At 52.6% G+C, this 14,750-nt stretch overlaps 1 protein-coding gene across 1 annotated transcript in view; it reads right to left on the bottom strand.

The window, feature by feature from the left end:
• Positions 1–8,485, bottom strand: part of PLEKHD1 (pleckstrin homology and coiled-coil domain containing D1) — a 32,741-nt gene extending 24,256 nt beyond the window's left edge. Inside the window, exon 1 of the mRNA XM_061429243.1 lies at positions 8,023–8,485. Within this exon, the coding sequence (XP_061285227.1) occupies positions 8,023–8,171 (149 nt within the window). The 5' untranslated portion in view covers positions 8,172–8,485. The remainder of the gene's footprint in view (positions 1–8,022) is intronic.
• Positions 8,486–14,750: the final 6,265 nt, after the last annotated feature.

Genomic DNA, 14,750 nt, shown 5'->3' with positions numbered 1-14,750 from the left:
GATCAGAGTCTGCACAGAATAGACCTGCTCGCCCCACAGGTGACGTCACAGCCCAGGTTCCCTCCATATCGGACTTACCTGGAATTTGCACATGCCTTCCATAAAGAAGCATGTAACTCAGATGCGCCTGTGCAGAACACAGACTCCTTCACCCCCTTCCTCCAGTCACCTCCCCCCATGCCTCAGACTCCCTTCTTGTTTAGACCATAAATACCCCAAGCTGCTTGCCTCTGGGGAGGCAGATTTGAGATTAACTCTCCCGACTCCTCACTTGGCTGCCTCGTGAATAAACCTTATCTCTGCTGCAAAGCTGGGTGGCTCAGCATCTGGCTTGCTGTGTGTCAGGCAAGCAAAGTTGGCTGGGTAACACACTGACAAAGCTCAGGTTCTCAGCCGCTCTGTTCTCTGATGCCCAGCCCCTCTCACCACTACTGTTGGCTCTCCTTACTGCTTCAGACCTGGCATCGTGATTTGTCTTCTTAGAGCTTCTCTCTGCAAGGTGACTGCAAGCCCCTGGCCAGCTCAGGTCAGAGAGCATGAGCGAATCTCCTGGTACGGTCTGGGCTTGATGATTTCCTGTCCTCAGGGAGCTTACAGGCAAACACTGATTGTACAAATCAATAATTTAAAACACAGCCAATGCTTTTACAGCTTCTCCTTTGTGCCAGGCACTGTTTTAATAACATCAGAATGGTTGTTAACCATTCACTCCTCACATGAGCCAGATGAAATGAGCGGAGAACAGAGAGGTTAAGTAGCATGCCCCAGGTTACACAGCTGGCAAGTGGGGAGCTGGGAACATTGTAAAGCACCAGGGTACCCTGCCACTTTGTAAATTTGTATGAGAAACAGGAAGACAGATGGGTGAGGAATGAATCGTTTGGGTGTCCAGCCCGGAATGTTCTCCGAGAGGGGGTGACAACTCAGCAGGGTTTGGAAGGATGAATAGGAGTGTCTAGGGGACGAGGGAAGTGGAGAAGCATCTCAGACAGAAGGCACAGCAGATGCAACGAACACTGTGTTTCAAGGCTATCAGAACACGCCAGGTATCACTGGCAGCTAAGTGCCAGAGGGGTGAGCAGTGGTGTGGGGGAGGGGAGTGAGAGGTGAGTTCAAGTCAAAGACAGCAGTGGGGACCAGACACGGGTGGGGCTTGTGGTCCCTGTGAGAAGGTGGGGCCCCTTATGGCAGATGACGGGAGCTGCCAGTGGGCTTCAAAAGGGCCCTTGTGAGGTCACCTTGCAGTTTTAGACGTGGAGGTGTCTCAGAGGGTGCCACAGCTGGGCAGAGGGGCAGATTAGAGTTCTTGGTTGTTGCTGATAAAAGTCAGCAGAGCTTGCTGAATAGACAAGGGAGGGAGAGCAGAGTCTGGGATGACACGAGGGCCAGGACACTAACTGAGGTGCAAGGCAGACAAGGTGCCGTCCGAGCTGAACCAGGGAGCCCAGGAAGGTTTTCCTCAGCTTTGCTTCCACCTTTACTCCCCTCCTCAGTGCCCTGAAGGCAACAAGGGCTCAAGCAGAGCGTGATGGTCAACATGGGCCTCACAGTAGATCCAGCTGGAAGCAAGCAAAAAAGGCTACTTAGACCCACAGGTCAGAGAAGGCAATGGCACCCCCTCCAGTACTTTTGCCTGGAAAATCCCATGGACGGAGGAGCCTGGTGGGCTGCAGTCCATGGGGTTGCTAGAGTCGGACCCGACTGAGCAACTTCACTTTCACTTTTCACTTTCATGCATTGGAGAAGGAAATAGCAACCCACTCCAGTGTTCTTGCCTGGAGAATCCCAAGGACAGGGGAGCCTGGTGGGCTGCTGTCTATGGGGTCGCACAGAGTCGGACACGACTGAAGCGACTTAGCAGTAGCAGCAGCAGACCCACAGGTACCTTCTAAGTTGGATGGGTCCTGGCAAAGCAAGGCCCATCTACACTGTTCCGAAGGCTTGGAGGGGCAAAGCCAAGTGTGAGTGTAGGGGCTGGGAAGGGCGTTGCATCACAGAGTGAGAGAAACTTGGAGTGGGGGGAATCCTGGAGGGCAGAAGGGAGGTGGGGTGAGGGAAGAGGGCAGAGGAGAGAGGATGCAGGGAAGATCCAACAGCCTGGGCCCTACAGGGTCAAGAGACAGCATCGAACAATCCCAGCCCTGGTGGTAGTGAGATGCAGTATCTGGAAGGCTCAGGAAACCAGGGAACTGACCCAACCAGGTGCTTGCACCTCTGGGATTTAAATACCTCTCCACCCTGCTCTTTGACAAACCTGCTCTTCACGCTGAAGCAGGAAATGGCAACCCACTCCAGTATACTTGTCTGGAGAATCCCATGGACAGAGGAGCCTGGTGGGCTACAGTCCATGGGGTCGCAAAGAGTTGAACACTTACTTTCCTTTCACACAGTCTACAAGGCCCCCAGAAAGCTTGTGTGGAGGCTGGTGCATCAGTGTGGCGGTGGGGATGTGGGGGGAGACTGAGGAAGGAGCCAGAGTCCATATCTGCTAATGCAACAAGGAGCACCTACGCTGGGCAGCCAGTTCATCCACAGATAAGGAAACAAGAACTTAGAGCCCCTGGGGATCAGCAGAAACCCTGGCCTGTGGAAGTGTGAAAGGCCATGGGTTACCTGTTCCAGGAAGGCAGGACACCCAGCCTGGCGGCCTCTTCTTCCTGGGGACACCAACATCCAGAACAGGAGCAGCACCCAGGCTTCCTCAGCCCTGAGCTCCTCGGGCACTGAGAAAGGGGGTGTGGGGTGCAGAGTCAAGTAAATCCTAGAGCCAGGGAAGGACGGCTTATCAGAAGTGTCCCTTTTAGAAGTGGCAGAAATGACACAGCTCCCAGTGCATATCCCTTTTTGTTCATTCCGGGCAGCCTGGTACACTCAGGGAATGCCCACCCTGGCCTCTGTTACTTGTCTGGCTCTAGGTCTGAGATGGCAGGACAGCAAAAAATCCTGCCTGTGAAGTACACGGGTGATGACAAGTGAGGGTTTATGCAAAGATCACCAAGTCCAAGGGGCTCCAAAAAATGTTAGCAGAGGGGATATATGTATACTTACAGCTGATTCACATTGTTGTACAGCAGAAACTAACACAACATCATAAAACAATTGTGTGCATGCTCACTCAGTCATGTCTGACTTTGTGACCCCATGGACTGTAGCCCACCGGGCTCCTCTGTCCATGGGATTTTTCAGGCAAGAATACTGGAGTGGGTTGCCATTTCCTCCTCCTGGGGATCTTCCCAACCCAGGGATCAAACCACATCTCTTGCATCTCCTGCTTTGGCAGGTAGGTTCTTTACCACTTGAGCCACCTGGGAATTATACTCCAATTTTAAAAAATAAAAAACAAGTTAGCAGAATTCTTTGAACAACATAGTAAAGACAAGCTTACTATGCCAAGCAGGCAGTAATGCAGAGGCACTGGGAGAAGTAGGAGGGGACCGTGGAACCCACCTTCTGCCCCCCGCCTCCCTGTGGTGGAGTTAAGGCACCTTTACAATCACCATGGAACAGAGTGTAAATGTCACAATTGGACCCATTTCCATTTGACGGATGAGACACTGCCAGCCAGTGAGATGTGAGGCAGCTGTGCCTTGGCCTGGGTCACAGAGCTGGTCACCTGCAGAGCTGGGACTGGAACTCAGGGCACCTGCCTCTGAGCCTGGGTTCACTTGCCACCAGGGCCACAACAGCTCTCAAAAGAAACTGCTTTATATTTCCAAGTCTTGGACATAAGGCAGTTGAATCGCCTGAAAGTGTTCCGCTTGAGTTCTGGCCCTTGTTTTCAGACAACCCATCAGTACCCTCTAATGACAGCTCCTGGGGGTGGGGAGGGAGAAGTATGTCTTATTTGCATAAGCAACTCATTTAACTTCAGGCCAGGCAAATCGTCACGTGACCCCAGTGAAGCCTGACATAATGGGTGCCATTTCATCTTATAGCTACGCTATGATCTGGAGACTGTACCCAGATCATACTTAAACTAAGGACTCAAAACAACTTTGATGCCACCATCTTAGATGGATCTGGGGAGAACCCTGAGCTGCCACCTGGCCACTGCCCACCCAAACAGTCATTCTGAAAGAAGTTGGGAGAGCGCAAGCTGATTATAAAAAAAAAAGAGGGGCCTGCAGACTGGGATAGAACAGGCAGAAATGTTGCAGCCATGCTGGGGGGACACCTCCCAGTCAGCCGTGAGAAAGGCTATTTGAGCCAGGAAGCGAGACCAAGTCCTGGTGTCACTGCAGTGAGGCTGAGCCTGAGTGGAGGGGACGGGCCAGCTCTCCCCGCCCCAGCCCTCTGGGACAGTGTCACAGTGTCGCCTTCAGGAAGCGGTGCTCAGAGCCAAGGCTGAAACTCCCGGGCCCAAATCTCTGTGGGAAGAAAGTCTCCTCAAGTCTTTTGGCGGGATGAACACCAGCTGCACAGATCATCTTTCCACACCTGCGCAGGTTGTGGCCTGAGATTTGGGAAATGAGGCCTCCTCGTCTCCAGGGTTCCCCTGGCACTTAGTGGACACCATGAGTCTCAGCTCCCTGAGGCAGGACCCGCAGATGCTCCACAGGAGTGAGCTGATGCCCAGGGCCCACCGGTCACCTTATACCCAGGGGAGGTGGGGGGACACGAGTGTAGATGTCCCAGATGCAGGAAGGAGTCAGCTGGGCCCTCCTCATCAGAGGCTCCAGCCTTGGGAGATGTGGAGAGCGATTAGGGAGTGGACTGGACTGCAAGGAGATCAAACCAGTCAATCCTAAAGGAGATCAACCCTGAATATTCACTGGAAGGACTGATGCTGAAGCTGACACTCCAATATTTTAGCCACCTGATGCGAAGAGCTGACTTATTGGAAAAGACCCTGATGCTGGAAAAGAAGACTGAGGGCAAGAGGAGAAGTGGGCAACAGAGGATGAGATGGTGGGATGGCATCATCCGCTCAATGGACACGGGTTTGAGCAAACTCCGGGAGACAGTGAAGGACAGGGAAGCCTGGCATGCTGCAGTCCATGGGGTCTCAGAGTCGAACGTGACTTCGCGACTGAACAACAACTGGAATGCTGGGAAAAGAATGAAGCCCTGGGAGAGAGCTGGCCTGTCTGCTAGACCAGTGCCACTGCGTGGCTGACAATGGCCCAGGCAGAGAGGCTTCACTCCTGTCCTACTTGTCTCTGAGCACCTGTGTCTCCACTGCTCACAGGTGAGGGGGAGGAGTCACCCTCTAGACACCTCCCAGATCCTCTGATTACTGCTAAAAAACTCTGTGGATCCCTTTCTCTTTTTGTTGTTCATAGGGGAGAAGAGCTGGGCCTTCAGCTCAAGGGCATCTTCCCACCCTGAGAAGGGAAGGGCTACTCAGGCACTAGGAGCTGGCGGCACAGGCCCCGAGACAGGCCCTGGGCGGAAGAGGCTTTACAGGACCCAGCTGGCCGCAGCCGCTCCCATCCTGCCCATGAGTTATTTATGCAGCTCAGGAGCCTTTCCAGGCCCCCTCCTCTTAGCTGCTTCCCCCCTCAACCATGGCATCGATCGCTCTAATGGCAGGGCTCTGCGGTGGCAGGCCTGAGTGCCCCCTCCACAGGCCTTCCTGTGGCTGCTAATTAGCTGGAGTCCAAAGAGGCCACAGATAGGTAAGTGGGGCCCAAGGGGCCCTGCTGGGAAGTGAAGGGGCTAAGCTTAGCATCAGGCCTCCCCCCGCCCCATTCCAGACCCTCTCTGGCCGGCTGTTGCTGATCCAAGGCTAAATCACGTGTGTGTGTGTTTATCTGTGAGGATGGACAGAGGCCTAGAGAGGTCAGGGGAATGTTACTTCTTTCCTGAGTCCCAGGGAAGGAGGAATCTTCGCACAGGGGCAACTCCAGAATTCCCATGAAGGAACAAGAGTATGAAAATCTCCTTGGAAGGGGGCTGGAGGACTTGACTTTGCAGAGTGTATACACTGTTCTGACTTGGGCTGGATGATTTTTTGAGTGGCTGTGGGAGCTACTGGTGGAGATTCTTGGTGGGGGGCGGGGGGGGAGCGGTGCTACAGCTCTCCAAGGCTCCCGGGCTCCATCACTGTGCTTTTGGCTGGGGAACTTTTGCCCCCAGTGCCTCCCAGGCCTGGAATCAACTGCAGATGCAGTGGCCAAGTCCCCACACCTGTAGGTGAGGGGCGCTGGGGACAGACCTGGGGGCTGCAGATCCCCAGCACTTACTAGGGATGCTGTCAGGTGAAAATGCATGGAAAGGGACGTCTTGGAGGACAAGACCCAAAGGTAATACCAAGGACAGCAGCTAGACCCAACAGAGGAGTGTTGTCTGCCTGGAGCAACTGAGGTAGAAGGGGGTGGTGGGGTGCATTCTGCTAACGGTTCTTGAATTTATAAGCTGCCTCCCCATACCCACTTGATGCCCTTGGTAGAGACAAGCCTGCTCCTGGTGCTTGAGAGCTGCTGCTCAGATTACACAGCCCTGGAAACCCCTCACAACATGGCTTCTCTGCTGCCCCAGGCCTCCCCTCAGGGGGTCAGAGATAAGCTTAACTTTGGAGGAACTCAAGCAGCCACCACCCCATTAAACCCCAAAGAGAAGTCCAGCAGAAACCAGGTGTGTAAAATGTGAAACAGCATCCACAGCTCCGTTTGTTCTGTAGACATATTAAATTATTCATCAAAACAGAACATCAAAACCAACTATAACCATGTCCCTCTGGACTGTGTTCCTGGGCACAAAGGGAGCCCCCGTGCTCAGGGGCAGATGCACAGGGTGGGATGGATGGGGCATCTGGACCCCCTCCTAGTTTCCTGGCAGGGTCAAGCCTCCAGGCAGGGGCCATCACACAGCAAATCTCAGAGCTGAGATCGCCCTGAAGGTGAAAAATTTCCAGAAGATGGCCCATTGCTCCTGAAACCAGCACTGGGAGATTCCTGCAAGTTCAGGGCTGTGAACTCCCCCTTCCTCCAATACCTTCCAGGCTCAGTTATGAGTAGCTACCATCCTCTGAGGAGTGGCCTTGGAGCTGGGACCTGGAAGCTGAGGCTGAAGACCCAGGCTGCTTTGACCTTACCCACCACCCCTTCCACAGGATCAGTCCTTCTGACAGGACCCATCCATGCTCAGTCCTGCCCCATCTCCCTTCCCCCAACCCCCAAGAGCCCCTCCTTTCTGTCCCAGCTTCTCTGCCTGAAGCACTGGAGTCTCTCTTCTGTAGGCCCAGTTTAAAGACACACATGACTGCATGTGCGTGCTAAGTCGCTTCAGTCCTTTCCAACTCTTTGTGACCCCAAGGACTGTAGCCTGCCAGGCTCCTCTATCCATGGGATTTCCCAGCCAAGAAAATTAGAGTGAGTTGCCATGCCCTCCTCCAGGGGATCTTCCCAACCCAGGGATCCAACTCAGTCTCTTACATCTCCTGCGTTGGCAGGCAGGTTCTTTACAACTAAAGAAGCCCCAGCTTCCACCTGGGAAGCCCCAGTTCCCAATAAGACTCCTCCAGGGGTGGACCCAGACTCTCCCAGGCCCTTCTCTCTCCCCTGGCCAGTGCCTTTCAGAAGCTCCCTCCCTGCGTGTACCAGGTTGTTGGGCTTGGGTGGAAGTGGGGGGTGGAAGGGAGGACACCCATGCCCCACCTCTACGCCCACTTCTAGAAGCCTGGGGCAGAGGGATATGAATATGATGGCATTGGGGGCGGGGTCCCAGGGAGGCTGTTTGGCTGAAGACAGGGCTTCTTTCTCCGCTGCAGAGTACGGCCCAATCTGACTCAACTGGGCTCCAACCACGGCCACGATCTCTTCTGCTCGCGCCCCCTCTCCCCAACCCGACTTAGATTCATTCCACAGAGAACTCAGCGGCTCGACCAGCCTCGGGCAGGGATGACCCGGTCCAGGGTTGGGATCCACATCTTCCAGGAGAAGCCCCCGAAGAGCGAAACGGGGCGAGGCCAAGGTCACAAGGAAGGCAGGCGCAGGACGGCAGTGAGGGGTTCGGTAGGGGGTCCTTAGGCCCTGGTTCCCTCCCCAGGTGGTCCTCACTTGGCGCGGGAGGGGCACTCACCGCCGGGACCACTTGGCCGACGGCCTCCCGAAAGACCGCTTCCACAGCACACCGTAGAGCTGCACCTTGGTGCTGATGTCTAGCGCGTCCGAGTCAGCCTGCTCCAGAGACGGCGAGGGCGACACCGAGTTGGACTTGGACGTGAACATCCTGCCTCGGCGGGGCTACCCGCGGCCGGGCCCACCCGCTCCCCGGGGCCGGCAGGGACGCGGGGCTCTGGGCGAGGGCGGGCTCGGCGCGAGGCCGCGGGGAGGCGACGTCGGCGGGCGCCGTCTGGGCGCGTCCCAGCCGGCGGAGACGCGGAGCGGCGCGGGCCGGGAGCTGCGGCATTCAAGTGCGCGGGTCCCGGAACGCGGTTGCTAGGGACGAGGGGGCGCGCAGCCTGCGGCTCGGGCTCCAGGCTGCGGCGGGCCAGGCGGGGAGGAAGGCTCAGCCTCCAGTCAACGGCATCACCCCCCTCTCCCTGCGACAGCCCCAATTCTGGTGGCCCCGATTGGCTGGGAGGGGCAGGTGAGCTGGCTGGAGGCCGGCCGCGAGCGCCAATCAGTGCGGGCGCCGGCGGGAGGGCCGGGCTCAGTGCGTCCGGAAGGTCCCGGCGGGTAGCCTGGCCCCGGGACCCAGCCCAGCTCCCCACCCCCGCCCCGCGGGCTCATTTCTCCCCGGGTTCCTTCTCGCGTGGGGAGCCTACATCAAAACCGGGGACACGTCTGCTTTGTGACGGGCTTGGAGTCACTCCTGCAGATCCTTAAACTCGTTTTGGATGCGGGAGAGCAGACGATTGGGCTTGGAGTCCCATCTCAGTCCTTACAAGGCTCGGGGAAGCGGCAGTGAGCCTTAGTTTTCTCTCCTTTAGAGCGGAGACCTCTTACCTCCTCGGGCAGGGCAGGGAGCCAGGTGAGACTTCGGCCGGTGCCCGAGCTCCCGCCGGGAAAGGAGACTCCATCGCGGCTGGCAGCCCCTCCCCGCCCGGCTCAGGTGGGTCTCACTTTGCACCACCGCTGCCGCGATCCGGATCAGATTTTCCTTCCCAGAACTTGGCTGCCGGCGTCGGAATTTGGCACTCAGTGCCAATCCCGAACGATCCGTGCCGCTGGTGTCCGTGATTTATCTGCGCGCCTGGCCTGTGCTCCCTGGGGCCTGGCGCTCCATCCACTTCCGCTCCTCTCGGCGGCTCTAGGTGATCGTCTCACTTTCAGACGAGAGCAGACGCCTGTCCAAACCCTGGGGACCGCCCGCGGAGAGATTCTGTTAGCACCGCCGCCTATGGGCACCGCTCCAAACGCAGGGAAGCGAATCTGCGCGGTGGGAGGCAGCCAGCTGAACCAGGCTGCAGTCTCCCTACCCCTGGCCGGGGCGCTGCAGCCATCTCTGGGCAGGCAGGTTTCTTCTGAGCTCTTGGGAAAACCCTCCTCCTCAGGGGTTCTTGATGCCTCACTTGTAAGATAAATAAGTCCGATTGGAACAGAGGTTTGCTAATAGGTAGTTGTTTAGTCACTAAGTCGTGTGTCAGACTCTTTGAGACCCCATGGACTGCCGTAGGCCAGGCTTCCCTGTCCGTCATCATCTCGTGGAGTTTGCTCAAACTCAGTCCATCCAGTTGGAGATGCCATCCAACCGTCTCATCCTCTGTCTTCCCCTTCTCCTCTTGCCCTCAGTCTTTGCCAGCATCAGGATCTTTTCCAGTGAGTCGGCTCTTCAAATCAGGTGGCCAAAGTACTGGAGCTTCAGCTTCAGCATCAGTCTTTCCAATGAGTATTCAGGATTGATTTCCTTTAGGATGGACTGGTTTGATCTCCTTGCTGTCCAAGAGACTCTCAAGAGTCTTCTCAAGCACTGCAAATAGGTAGCCTGAGTGTCAAATCACTTTATAGATAAACTTTATTAATTTGCCAAAGTAAAAAGTAAAAAATTGAGGTATAATTAAAGTATGACAGAATGTACCCATCTTAAGTATTTGTTGGATGAAGTTTATTTGATGAATGTATACACAGAGTCAGCGACTGAACTGAACTGATACACAGAGTCACCACCACCCAAGGCAAGATGCAGTGCATTTCCATCACCCCGGAAGTTTCCCTCATGCTCATGCTTACTCAACGTCCCCTCCTCACTCCCTCCTAGGCGAGCCACTTTCTGACTCTTATCAACTTTTACAAGCCTTTGTAAAAGTTTATATTGTAATACCTAAAATGGCATTCTCCACAGAGCAAATATCCCGTTGTCTTTCAACCTGCCCGCTTCTCTCACTGTTAACCTCAGTGCTCCTCCAAGGCCTTCCCAGGTCTACATATTATGAGTCTAGTTAAGAAAAGTGAAAGTGAAGTCGCTCAGTCGTGTCTGACTCTTTGAGACCCCATGAACTATAGCCTACCAGGTTCCTCCATCCATGGGATTTTCCAGGCAAGAATACTGGAGTGGGTTTCATTTCCTTCTCCAGGTGATCTTCCCAACCCAGAGATTGAACCCGGGTCTCCTGCATTGTAGGCAGACGCTTTACCATCTGAGCCACATAGTTAAGAAGGAGCTTAACAAATGCCTTCTCCACCCTGGCACCTTTCCGCTAACCAAGTCCTGGGGTCCTAAGCCCAGGCAGCATCCCCTTGTTTCTCCCTGTCCAAAGGGGCCGATTTGAATTCCCCTCTTGGCTCATGTTGCCCTGCAGAACATCTTAGGCTCAGCTATAACACAGGGTCCAGGGCCAGAGTCCATCAGAAGGAAAGAGACAGGACTAGGAAGATGATGAGAGCCCTCAGAGCCGATACAAAGTAGACATTTCACACATTGGGGGGTTATTTTGGGCACATGCTTTAATGCTTGGAAAATTTCCTACTTTAGGAGTTCTGTTTTTTCCAGATGGGAGCCCAAAAACTTGTGTTGGAAGTTTGTGGTGTGGAGTTCACTGGTCAGGGGCATCAGGGCGGGACTCTGAGTGGCAGGTGACAAACACGAGGAAAAAGCATGCACAGCCGTCAGTTTTCCATGAGCGAATACCAGAGGCATCTGTCTGGCTTTGGGCGATAGCTGGGCTGCAGGGTTGTGTTCCTAGCTACAGCTCCTAGCAGCATTTGACTGGCTGCAGGGGCAGTCACAGGCAGGTGGGCTCCGGGCGGCACCCACATGGCAGCAGCAACAGCCTGCCCATCCGGCTGCTTCTGCAGTTGTGGGAGAAAGGCAGGATGCCTGGAATCCTCTTTGAGGAAGTCCTTCCCAAAAAGAAGGGCTGGGTGAGCCCAGATGCCTCCTGGGAAAGCACCATCTTTGTTCCATTTCTTCAGTGGAAGAAATAGAGCACAGGTTTCTTCAGTGGCAAAGAGAAAGCAATCTTTGCCTCTTGTCTCTGCATACAGGACATCTGAATAGACTTTAGCTAATGATAGTCAGGGAGAGGTGGATAGACTGCCACGAGCTAAGCAGCGTGAGTGTGATGGTTCACTAGGTACTAAATGGCTTCTGCGTCCCTCAACTAACGGGTCCAGATCAAGCCAAGCCAGGCTTGTTAGAAGCCGTTTCTACTTCCATCGTGTTCTCTGATCCAGCTGGTGGGAGTGCAAGATGTCTGGCAGATAGTTTAGCAGAAGACACAACAAGCGGGCTGCCAGTCTACTGCCCCAGCCCGAGTGTGGGCCAGGGCTGTCCAATCTGATCAGAAAGTAAGTCAGGGTGGAAACTCAGGGTCCTGGTGCACTGCAGACTCAAACACAGAGCTGATGTTCTGAATATATGATTTACGTCGTATTTATTTCATTTCATGTTTGAAACATCCCCAGTGGGGTGTGTTACTTTTAGTCTTCCAGATGAGAAAAATGAAGTTCAAAACAGTTGTCTACCTAAGATCACCAAGCAGTTCATGTCCTGGAACATGGTGGGCACTCAAATATGCGCTGAATAGAGGAAAGTGGCAGGACTTGGTTTGAATCCTAAGTCCATGCTTGCCACACTGCAGCACGCTGCTGCGTAAGGTGCCGTCTGGAGAAATCCGGACCTTTCTTTCAGTCTTTCCCCTTTTTTCCAGTAGCTTTTCTCAGTTGCCAACTCACTTAAAGTTCCAGGCTCCTACAGTATTGAAGGTAAAACTCCACCTGCACTATAAAACTCCAGCCTTTCAGCTGTGCTCAGGAATAGACTCCTAATAATAAACACACATTTTATTTTTCTTATTGCTTTTATTTCTTGCCAGCTTTCCTGAGATATGGTTTACAAATGAAAACTGTATACCTTTAGTACGTGTGTGTTCTAAGTCGCTTCAGTTGTGTCTGACTTTTTGCAACCCTGTGGACTGCAGCACACCAGGCTTCCCTGTTCTTCACTACCTCCCAGAGTTTGCTCAAACTCATGTCCATTGAGTCAGTGATGCCATCCAACCTTCTCATCTTCTGTTGCCCCCTTTTCCCCCTACCCTCATTCTTTCCCAGCATCAGGGTTTTTTCCAATGAGTTGGCTCGTCACATTAGGTGACCAAATTATTGGAGCTTCAGCTTTAGCATCAGTCATTCCAATGAATATTCAGGGTTGGTTTCCTTTAGGATGGACTGGTTTGATCTCCTTGCAGTCCAAGGGACTCTCAAGAGTCTTCTCCAGCACCACAGTTTGAAAGCATCATTTCTTTGGCACTCAGCCTTCTTCTTTACGGTCCAGCTCTCACATCCATACATGACTACTGGAAAAACTATAGCTTTGACTAGACAGGTCTTTGTCAGCAAAGTAATGTCTCTGCTTTTTAATACACTGTCTAGGTTTGTCATAGCTTTTCTTTCAAGGGGCAAGTGTCTTTTAATTTCATGGCTGCAGTCACCACTTACAGTAATTTTGGAGCCCAAGAAAATAAAGTCTCTCACTGTTTCCATTGTTTCCCCATCTATTTGCATTAAGTGATGGGACTGGATGCCATGATCTTAGTTTTTTCATGTTGTTTTAAGTCAGTTTTTTCACTCTCCTCTTTCACCTTCATCAAAAGTCTCTTTAGTTCCTCTTCGCTTTCTGACATTAGGTGGCGTCATCTGCATATCTGAGGTTATTGATATTTCTCCTGGTAATCTTGATTCCACCTGTGCTTCATCCAGCCCAGCATTTCGCATGATATACTTTGTGCACGAGTGGAGCTACCCCGTGCCCGAGGGCAGGGGCGGCGGCTGAGGGGAGCTACCCCTGCTTCCGAGGTAAGGAGCAGCGGCTACGCTTTGCTGGAGCAGCTGTGAAGAGAGACCCCACGTCCAAGGTAAGAGAAACCCAAGTAAGACAGTAGGCACTGAGAGAGGGGATCAGGGGCAGACAGACTGAAACTACAATCACAGATAACTAGCCAATCTGATCATATGGACCACGGCCTTGTCTAACTCAATGAAACTAAGCCATGCTGTGGGGCCACCCAAGACAGACGGGTCATGGTGGAGAGGTCTGACAGAATGTGGTCCACTGGAGAAGGGAATGGCAAACCACTTCAGTATTCTTGCCTTGAGAATCCCATGAACATTATGAAAAGGCGAAAAGATAGGACACTGCAAGATGAACTCCCCAGGTCGGTAGGTGCCCAATATGCTACTGGAGATCAGTCGAGAAATAACTTCAGAAAGAATGAAGGGATGGCACCAAAGCAAAAACAATACCCAGTTGTGGATGTGACTGGTGATGGAAGCACGGTTCAATGCTGTAAGAGCAATATTACATAGAAACCTGGAGTGTTAGGTCCATGAATCAAGACAAACTGGAAGTGGTCAAACAGGAGATGACAAGAGTGAACATTGACATTCTAGGAATCAGTGAACTAAGATGGACTGGAATGGGTGAATTTAACTCAGATGACCATTATACCTACTACTGTGGGCAGGAATCCCTTAGAAGAAATGGAGTAGCCATCATAGTCAACAAAAGAGTCTGAAATGCAGTACTTGGATGCAATCTCAAAAATTACAGAATGATCTCTGTTCGTTGCCAAGGCAAACCATTTAATATCACGGTAATCCAAGTCTATGCCCCAACCAGTAATGCTGAAGAAGCTGAAGTTGAACAGTTCTATGAAGACCTACAAGACCTTCTAGAACTAACATCCAAAAAAGATGTCCTTTTCATTATAGGGGACTGGAATGCAAAAGTAGGAAGTCAAGAAACACCTGGAGTAACAGGCAAATTTGGCCTTGGAATAGGGAATGAAGCAGGGCAAAGGTTGATGGAGTTCTGCCAAGAGAACGCACTGGTCATAGCAAACACCCTCTTCCAACAACACAAGAGAAGACTCTATACATGGACATCACCAGATGGTCAACACCGAAATCAGACTGATTATATTCTTTGCAGCCAAAGGTGGAGAAGCTCTATACAGTCAGCAAAAACAAGAATGGGAGCTGACTGTGGCTCAGATCATGAACTTCTTATTACCAAATTCAGACTGAAATTGAAGAAAGTGGAGAAAACCACTAGACCATTCAGGTATGACCTAAATCAAATCCCTTATGACTATACAGTGGAAGTGAGAAATAGATTTAAGAGACTAGATCTGATAGACAGAGTGCCTGATGAACTATGGATGGAGGCTCATAACATTGTACAGGAGACAGGAATCAAGACCATCCCCAAGAAAAAGAAAGGCAAAAACGCAAAATGGCTGTCTGAGGAGGCCTTACAAATAGCTGTGAAAAGAAGAGAAGCGAAAAGCAAAGGAGAAAAGGAAAGATATACCCATTTGAATGCAGAGTTCCAAAGAATAGCAAGGAGAGATAAGAAAGCCTTCCTCA

The sequence above is a fragment of the Bos javanicus genome, chromosome 10 (assembly GCF_032452875.1).
Source record: "Bos javanicus breed banteng chromosome 10, ARS-OSU_banteng_1.0, whole genome shotgun sequence".
In the NCBI taxonomy this organism is placed as follows: domain Eukaryota; kingdom Metazoa; phylum Chordata; class Mammalia; order Artiodactyla; family Bovidae; genus Bos; species Bos javanicus.
Note: the sequence above shows the minus strand (reverse complement) of the source record. Positions and strands in the feature narration are given on the sequence as shown.